The sequence below is a fragment of the Zea mays genome, chromosome 5 (genome assembly GCF_902167145.1).
Source record: "Zea mays cultivar B73 chromosome 5, Zm-B73-REFERENCE-NAM-5.0, whole genome shotgun sequence".
In the NCBI taxonomy this organism is placed as follows: domain Eukaryota; kingdom Viridiplantae; phylum Streptophyta; class Magnoliopsida; order Poales; family Poaceae; genus Zea; species Zea mays.
This window is the reverse complement of record NC_050100.1, coordinates 204,449,803-204,458,706: the sequence shown is the minus strand read 5'-3', so window position 1 is coordinate 204,458,706 and position 8,904 is coordinate 204,449,803. Positions and strand designations below refer to the sequence as shown.

The following is an 8,904-nucleotide window of genomic DNA, read 5'->3' as shown; positions in this document are numbered from 1 at the left end:
AGCGGAGAATTTGAGGATTATAGGACTAAACCTAAACTAGACTTAAATTGTATTGATTGAAGGTTCGATTGATTGATTAAATCGGTCGTATTCCTCTGCTTTTATAGAGGAGGGGGCTGTACCCGTTACCAACAAAATTCCGAGCTAATTCCGAGATTCTCGCCAACAAATATAGCAATAAACTCGGAACCCTAATCTGTTCTGCGCTTGCGCGGACCGTCCGGCCTCAAGATCGGACCCTCCGATATTTTTTAGTGGTCAACACACCCTATTAACAACTAACCTGAATCCTACCGGCTCGTGTCCGGAATCGCTTGCCAACTATTTTCGATGAAGTCTTAGGCCGACTCCGACCGAGTATCTATGAAAGCACCTAAATTTATTATAGATATCTAAATGACATTGTAGGATCCATCACACATATGGTGTTGTATAAATCTTGAGCATACGAGTAATACAAGCTGCCCATTTTTCAATTCTTGCTCTTACACTCCAAAAACTAGCCATTGCATTGCAGAAATATAATACAATCCTGTGACATAAGCGACTTGTAATAACCAACTCTTTGTACAGTTCTCGTCATGTAGTGTGATGCAAAAACAAAGTGCGTCAGTCCATATACTAACCACCAATAATTAATCTTAGCGATATGGATGGTGGACAAGCAACATGCTGGCCTGTTCAGCCATTACACACTCCTGTACAAGCTGAAGATAATGCAAGCACACTAGACACAAACTATAGCAATCTACAGAAATCCCGTAAACCAATTAATAGATGCCATCACCCAAAACAGCACAATTATTTGCACGCGGCTGCGCATTCATGCAAGAAACCAGCTGCTCAGACTCGGCAAGCAGTGACACGCCATTGTCATCATTGGACAACTAGACTGTCTAGGCTTCAAACGTGGCTAGGAAAAACTGGCGATAGTCTGTAGCTATGCTTTAAGAGGCATGGGCCAGTAGAAAGGGACAAATAATATAGAGCAGAAAAATGACCCAAAACAATGGTACACAGCTATGCATCAGCACATAATAAGCACCGGTGCAGATAATTTTGGATTCTATGCACCGGGCTATGCACCGCAGCACCGGCAGCATAGATAAATCTTTAAATTTTTTTACAAATTACAACATTCGTGGTCCAAATACAAAAACCATAGATAGAAGTGCCACACCACAACCATAGAATGAAGGTGCCGTTCTTAATTAGTTATTACACACCAGAACGATAAATTTAAAAGATATCCCACGTCGTGGCAAATCAAGCACTTAAGCATGGATATGCATATGGTAGCACTGAGTGCCTTTTATTAGTTTGGACATCCATCTGATGGATGGATGATTAACAGAGCAACTCAAAGAACCCATCCCAGCATGAAGTTGTTCTCGCCTCCAGGGGGGCTCCTTGGGATATTATTGGCTGCCTCGGAAGGCAGAAACTGGTGATGAGGAGGGTACCTGAAAACAGAGTCAGTTTTGTTTGGTTAATTATTAGTACGCTGCAATGACGATCAGGTTTATTAGTGATCAGTGAGCACCAGCAGCATGTGTGTGTGTTTGCGTTTCTTGAATATATATAATTACGATCGACCAGGGTATTATACCCGATTTGCAGAGTGGGTTCACAGTCCATTGCAACCGATTGAGCAGTTGTTGGATGCACATGATAGGTGGCGCCGTCATGCTCCACCATGGTGCTGCCGGGAGCTGGCCAGGCTGCATGCTGCAGGGTTCTGTAGTTGCTACAACCTTCAGCTTCAAGCTGTAGAATCGGATAACATATAAGCCATTTATTCAGCTCTAATGTATATAGCTTCCATTCCATTATAGGGAAGAGATAAGGACCTTGTGTTTGAGTTGCCTGTTCATTTCTCCCAGGTGTCGCTCCTGCGCAGTCCATGAGAATGTGGCGAATATTTTAGACATTAGGGTACGGTGGACGAGGACGGCTGAATCTCGTGTAGTACAAAAGAGTACAAGGAAGACACCTACGCATACCTCTCTAAACAACCATATATATAGTTTTTCAGCTAAAGAACACGCATGCAATAGGATCATCCTTCCCTACTATGCATAAGATAGAGCCTATGCCCGAGAGCTGGCTATACCATGCAAGCTGTAGAGTATTACTATTGTAAACGAAGTCTGTAGTATGAAATACCTTTCTGCGGAGCTCTTCCACTTGCTCCATCATAAGTTGTGTCTGCCAACAATTTTAAGGAACAATTATATTAATCTCAAGAAATAATGGAGAAGTATGTTTTTTTTACATTTTTCATTTATAAGAAAACTGATTAAATCAACAAAGCTGATTTTTCACATTGTGACGCTATATTTTCTGGAAGCATTCTTATGATATATTGGCTCATATTGTACGGGGCTTTAGTGGTTGGCGATTAGTCCTATGTGTTTGTATTGGAACAGGAGGGGATGAAGGCTATTATTTGCTCTAACATTTAAAAGATATCAGATCAAATTTATGGCAATTGAAGTTTTGACACATATATATGCTACATCATTAGGACTACCGAGTTATTGTACTAATAATTTCATCTAGTATACTTCAACCTCTTTCTATGCATTACATGTTAATGATGTTGCTTTCTTGTTTTTTTACTACTAAAGATATAATCCCTCCGTTCTTAAATACATGATGTCGTTGATTTTTTTAAAACTTTGACCACTTGTCTTATTCAAAATATTTATTCAAAAATATAAAATTTCAAGTCATGCTCAAACAACCTTAAGTGATAAAACAAACCATAACAAAATAAATGATAATTCATATTTTTCTGAATAAGACGAGTAGTCAAAATTTTAAAAAGTCAACGGCGTCATATATTTAAGAACGGAGTGAGTAGCAGAGTAAATAAATATGGAGGTATATTTTAGTGTAAAATTTTCAAAGGCATGGCAACAAAAATGCTCGGATGCTTGCTTTATTATGACTAGCATGCATATATTAGCCACATAGGTTACCATATATTGTATCTTTCCTATGAAAGCTAACGTCGGTAATTACAAAAGATATTGTATCTTTCCTATGCTCGGATACATGTGCTGACATTTTAAGGCTGATAAAATAAGGTCAGTTATAGCCTAAAGTGTTTAATCACATACTTGTCTGCAATTTCTTTCAAATACTTGTAAGAAGCATATGGTTGTTTAATGAATTATCCACCTCCATAAGAAACTGAAATACATTTACTATCGCTATCTTACACAAAGTTGGCATATCTACATGCGCGTTCCATTGCAGACAACACCATGTCCGTTTAGCTTGTACGAGTTCTAGATTGCACTGAATCCTATATGTTGTTACCTGATATTCTGGTCCAATGCTTAAAAAATGATAGAATACTCATATTAATAAGGGTATATTTTTTTCGTAAGCCAACTTCAAAAGAACCTCTAGATTAAGCGTGCTTGGTTTAGAAAAATATTGGGATGAGTGATCGATCGACTTAGGAGTTTTCTTGGATGCGCACTCGTCAAGACAAAGTGCATGCAAAAGACTCGTGTTGATGTGGGAATGATCTATTATCCTAAAGGGCTGCCAGACTGTCGGGAGTAGATAAGGTGTTACATGTTAGCTTTAAAACAGAAGGTATATATTTCATAACATAAGGGAAGACTGTGATACGAAACCTTTCTCTGTCTTGCCTGTGACAAAGCACATTCGAGCTGTTTCTCTAGCTGCTGCAACTCCTTCACACTCAGTGGGCCAAGTTCCTCCCCAAGCAAGTGCCTGCTTTTCCAAGTTTTACCACATAAATGAATTATGTTAATTTTGTGGTCATTTAATGTGTACAGCATTCAAATAAATTTCTAGAAAATATGTATTTGCATTAAATACTTTAGATAAATCCCATTTTAGAGACATTATACTATATTATCACATGTGAAAGTATGACAAACCAACCTCTGAGTGCGCTGCAAGGCCTCGAATTTTGCCCTCAGTTTTGACATTTCCTGGTACCAGCTCTACATAACCATCATACACAGCCTCATTAGTTCAATTGCATAGCAATTATATTGTGAGCTCTTATCAGCAGGTTTTAATGCATTCTAGAACACAATAAGGGATGACCTTTTAGAAATGTCTAGTACAAAAAAAAGGTTGCAGAAACTTTACTTCATTCTATAGTTAATTGTCCTGAGCCTACTTTGGGATCGACCTAATTACGCAGTATACGCAGCTAACATTGAAAGACAGCAGTAATAGCCATTTTACAATGTCAGATATAGAAGGGGATGGAGCTGAGGCGGGCAATGCAATGCTGACTAAAATTCAATAAATTATAGAAATAGTGCATAAGATGTCAGATATAGAAGGGGATGGAGGCGGTCAATGCAATGTCAGATATAGAAACACTTTAATCCAACCGTTTGGGCTGCGGCTGCTACTACATCGAAACAAAATCCTATAGCTAGCTGCAGCTGCCAGAAAAGCTCCGACCATGTAATATCACCATCATAGTAAGATCGGTAATCGGTAAAACTCTTCTCTTTTATTTGATTATATCTCTAGTTTATGGTTGTATATTATAGGGACTAAATAAAAGTTTTCATAAAAACATAAAGAGGGAACATGTTTATTTTTTTAGGAGAATAATTTTAATAAAGAGTTTATCCTAAGCTATGATTGATGACATACCTGAGTTTCAGAGAGTGCGCCATTGGAATCTTGAGCATTGTAGCAGCAATGTTGGTACCTTTCTAAAGTTTTTGTTATGCTGCACAAAAATTTACATGTAAAAGGACTTACTTGATGAAACTACAAAATTTCTGAAAATGACGTCTATAATCTAAAATGGCAAAGATGCTGATGAGGAATGTATTGGTGTATGCAAGGGCTGCCCTGTTTGTATATATATGTATATAGCTATTTACTAACATTATTGTATTCTTTCTTGTATCAAAGAAGTCTGATTTCATGTGGATTACAAATGAACCACATTAGGGCTTGTTCGGTTGATGCTAATCCATGTGGATTGGGCGAGATTTAGTCGGTTTAAATCCATAGTTAGTAAGTCAAAATCCATCTCAATACACTCACATCCCCTTCAATCTATATGGAATAAGGCCTTAGGCATTGTCATCGAGTTCCTCACGAACCATGCCCTAGAAACAATTCCTGTTAGGAATGTCGGTTCCGCACGAACCATGATCTGGAACAATTCCTATCAGGAATGCTTGCCTAGCTAGTTTATATAGCCTTGAACCTTCGATGAGTTGAAACAGTTTTTGGCTAAATTCCTAGCTTACCGAACAAGCCCGCAGGAGGTTCACTACCGGAATCACGTTCTTTGCCGAGTGTCTAAAAAAGACACTCGACAAAGAAACTCTTTGCCGAGTGTCAAAAATAAAACACTCGGCAAAGAGCTTCTTCGCCGAGTGTTTTCTTTTACCGAGGGTTTTTTGTGTGGCACTCGACAAAGAGCTCTTTGCCGAGTGCCCGAGATAAAACACTCGGCAAAGAATATGGCACTCGGCAAAGAGCCAAATTCCGGTAGTGGTTGTGCTCTCGTCACATGAGAAGCAGTTTGTAGAACATTATTTGGGAGCTTCCATCTTTAGAACAACTAAAGTTGAAGATAATCTGTAAAAATTCGTGAATATCTTGTAGCTATGCACTTATGATTAATATATATGCCTATATATAAGAATTACAAGAACTACTGAATACTCTGTGTTGTAGCTATATGGCTCTTTAGTTCCTTTGACGTAGATGTAGCTCTTTATTTCTGAGCCTTGTTTCCCACAGATGTCATTTAAATCAAGGTTTTTGTCTTGAAACTAATATATAAAAATATAAATTTATGAAGCATCAATGTATGGTACATGAAGATAGAAATTTTCAGATCCCCGTTTGCCTTATGTTTATTGTATGAACATCGACCACCATGAACAAACGGTTCTGCAAAATAAAGTCTGGCTCAATATATATACCTTGACGAAATCAGACTAGTTCTCTGACGCAATAGAACCCTAGTATTTTTTCGAAAGCACAGGAAGAGGATTGAAGTGGCCAAAGTTTTATTGGATACACGGAAGAGAAATACACTGACAAAAGAAAAAAACAAAGCTCAAAGCAACAAAAGTCGCCTCCCAACAAACTCACAGGCCCGGCCTAGTGAATTGGTGGTGAACATTTTAGCACTTTCTTCTTGTTAAACTAAAACATTTTTTCCAGAATTAAACCATAACAGTTGAAACTCGAGGGAATAAGATCACTCTCCTACTACAAAACAATGCTCATATACTTAAAATCATAAAATAGATCCATACATATCGTCACACAAATTAAAGGCACATAATATAAGATGTCCACCATATATCACAGCAAATTTGTAAGACGCAGTGTTTAATGGAGAGGTTCCAAGTCTTTTTTTTTTGGAAATGGAAATATCGTTCCGGCCTTTTGCATGTTCATGCATACAGCCATACAGCTCAAATAATACATCATCTCAACAGTTTGTGAATCAAACAAACTTCAACTTAAAACATGCTATGGAGAGGTTCCAAGTCTGAAACTCTGAACCACATATACATCCCCGGAGCAAATTTGAAGTTTGGACCTTATATATATTATTATTTTCAACGAAAGGTATTATTTTAATAATTCAAGCTACAAACGAATTGAACAGACTAGCGCTTGAAAAAAGGGGGAAAATAGAATTGGTCATGCGTGTTTGCGTTCTATGAAAATTTTGTGAAGAAATACAAACTTACGTTTAATTATATTAGTCCAGATCCAGTCATATATATGAAGAAATAGCTAAGGTAAAACGATCTTTAAACAGCAGCGCGAAAGACAAAGCAAGAAGTGCGTGCAAGCAACATACTATACTATCAGTAAAGGCAAAAGAGCGACCACTCATGGCTGAGTAGCACTGAGGCATACGCATAAAATGAGAACAAAGAAAATAGCAAAGCCGGAAATAGTCTCCCACGTATACCTTAAGAACAAACAAAGAGTAATACATCTCTTTAGACATCAAACACCAGTAATATAGAAGAAAAGAACACAAAAACAATAAGAAACAAAGGAGAGGATGGGTGAAAAGACGACTAGGGGCGAAACAGAAAGATTTTCATTATCATGCTTTCAGCTTTCAGCTTAAAATGTTGAGGCCTCCTGAAAATCTCAAGCAGATCTAAATGTTATTTGGAGCAAGCCTAATAAAATTGAAATTTGCACTGCCAAGCAAAATGACATGAAATTTGCACTGCCAATTAAGGAGCAATCGAGAGCAAGAGATATAGATCAGGAGATAATAAGATGAAGGTAGCCACCAGATCGAGCAGAACAGGTGTGCGTGGGCATGCATGCAGCAGGATTTTCATAGAAGCAGGCGCTGGATCAAAACGGAAAGAACATACTACCCCTTTCCCCTCTCAGCAGATCACATCAGTGTTAACTCTTTACCTTCCTCCATCCAGCGACAACGTACGATCGATCCCCTAGCTACCTCAGCAGCAATCGACCGTGCGTGTCTCTGACACGCGCATGCCCCGGCCCACCCAACACACGAAAGATGGCCACTCCAGACACCCGGAGAAGATGGAGGAAAGGGCGGGCGTGGGGGCGGGCGACGACTACCCGAGAAGCTGGAGGAAAGAGGCAAAGCGTAGGGCTCGTAGATCTGCTGAGAGGATGTCTCGTGCCAGTTAGGGATCCACCCACACCCGGCCGGTTTATATGAACACCGCCATGCACCTACGCGCACACAGATACACACACGCACGCAGGTATATTGCAGGAATAAAAATAACATGCCCCTCAGGCCAAGGCCAGGAGCTGCAGCTAGTAGCTTGGCTACTACTGGCTTTAAATAAACGCCGCTGCTAAAAAAACATGAAATCACAGAGAAAGGGGGAGAAAAAGGAGATAATAAAAAGGAAGCAGATCTCTTGTGGTAAAAGCGCAAGTAAAACGCAGCACAGCAGCGGCAACAAGCAGATCTGCTTGCAGGAGGGTGAAATTAATTAGTGTTAGTTAGTGGGTTGGGTTGGGGGGGCTGTGCTGTGCATGCATATATGTGTGGTGATCGAGATCGCCTACCCGGCGCTGCCGAACTCGTAGAGCTTGCCGCGGCTGGAGAAGATGATGAGCGCGACCTCGGCGTCGCAGAGCACGGAGAGCTCGTAGGCCTTCTTGAGCAGGCCGTTGCGGCGCTTGGAGAAGGTGACCTGGCGGTTGATCTTGTTCTCGATCCGCTTGAGCTCAACTCGTCCCCTCCCCATGGCGACGTACGATCTCTAGCTTCCCTCCTTCCTTCGATCGAGCTTGCTCTATATCTCACACACGGGCGTCTCTGTGTGCAGCGTGGTTGCTCTCCTCGTTTTGTGGCTGCTGATCCGGCCGCTAGCAAACTTGCGTTGTGCTGCGCGACGGACGATATAATGAGCCGGCTCGGGGGAGGAGGACTGGACAGGAGGAGCGGAATATCGGTGGAGAGCGAGACGGCCGGGAAAAGGGGCAGGGTCACTGTGTGTGTGTGTGCCTGGCTGCCCCTGTAGCACACGCTGCCGGTCTCGCGCATCTTTTTCACGCGTCTACATCCATCCATCCATCCATTCTCCCCTCTCCCAAGCTTTAAAAATAAAAGGAGGGTAAATTCGGAGTAGTGGCGCTGGGCAGTTACCCACTGCCCCGGGCTTACCCTAACGGGAGGTGTCCCGTGTCCGTGCCGAAACGGGGCTGCAGCTCCAATGCGGCGCCGGCCCCCACGCCAGAAATATACACGGCGCGGTGCAAATGCCTGGTGCATGCGCATACACGAGAACGGCAGCCAAGCGGCGCGAGCTACCCATGCCATGGAGAGAGAACCTCCTAGGCCTAACCCAAACCATGCATCTCGCGCGCCATGCACGACCTCATGCACCTACTAGG

The 8,904-nt window shown here is 41.2% G+C and overlaps 1 protein-coding gene across 1 annotated transcript; it reads right to left on the bottom strand.

The window, feature by feature from the left end:
* Nucleotides 1–1,036: 1,036 nt before the first annotated feature.
* On the bottom strand, nucleotides 1,037–8,429 carry LOC542256 (bearded-ear 1). Its single transcript, NM_001111862.1, is given in 8 exon segments — nucleotides 1,037–1,463; nucleotides 1,610–1,767; nucleotides 1,851–1,892; nucleotides 2,167–2,208; nucleotides 3,654–3,753; nucleotides 3,928–3,989; nucleotides 4,663–4,741; nucleotides 8,074–8,429. Coding segments are annotated over 8 exon segments (768 nt in total). The 5' UTR covers nucleotides 8,256–8,429; the 3' UTR covers nucleotides 1,037–1,360.
* Nucleotides 8,430–8,904: the final 475 nt, after the last annotated feature.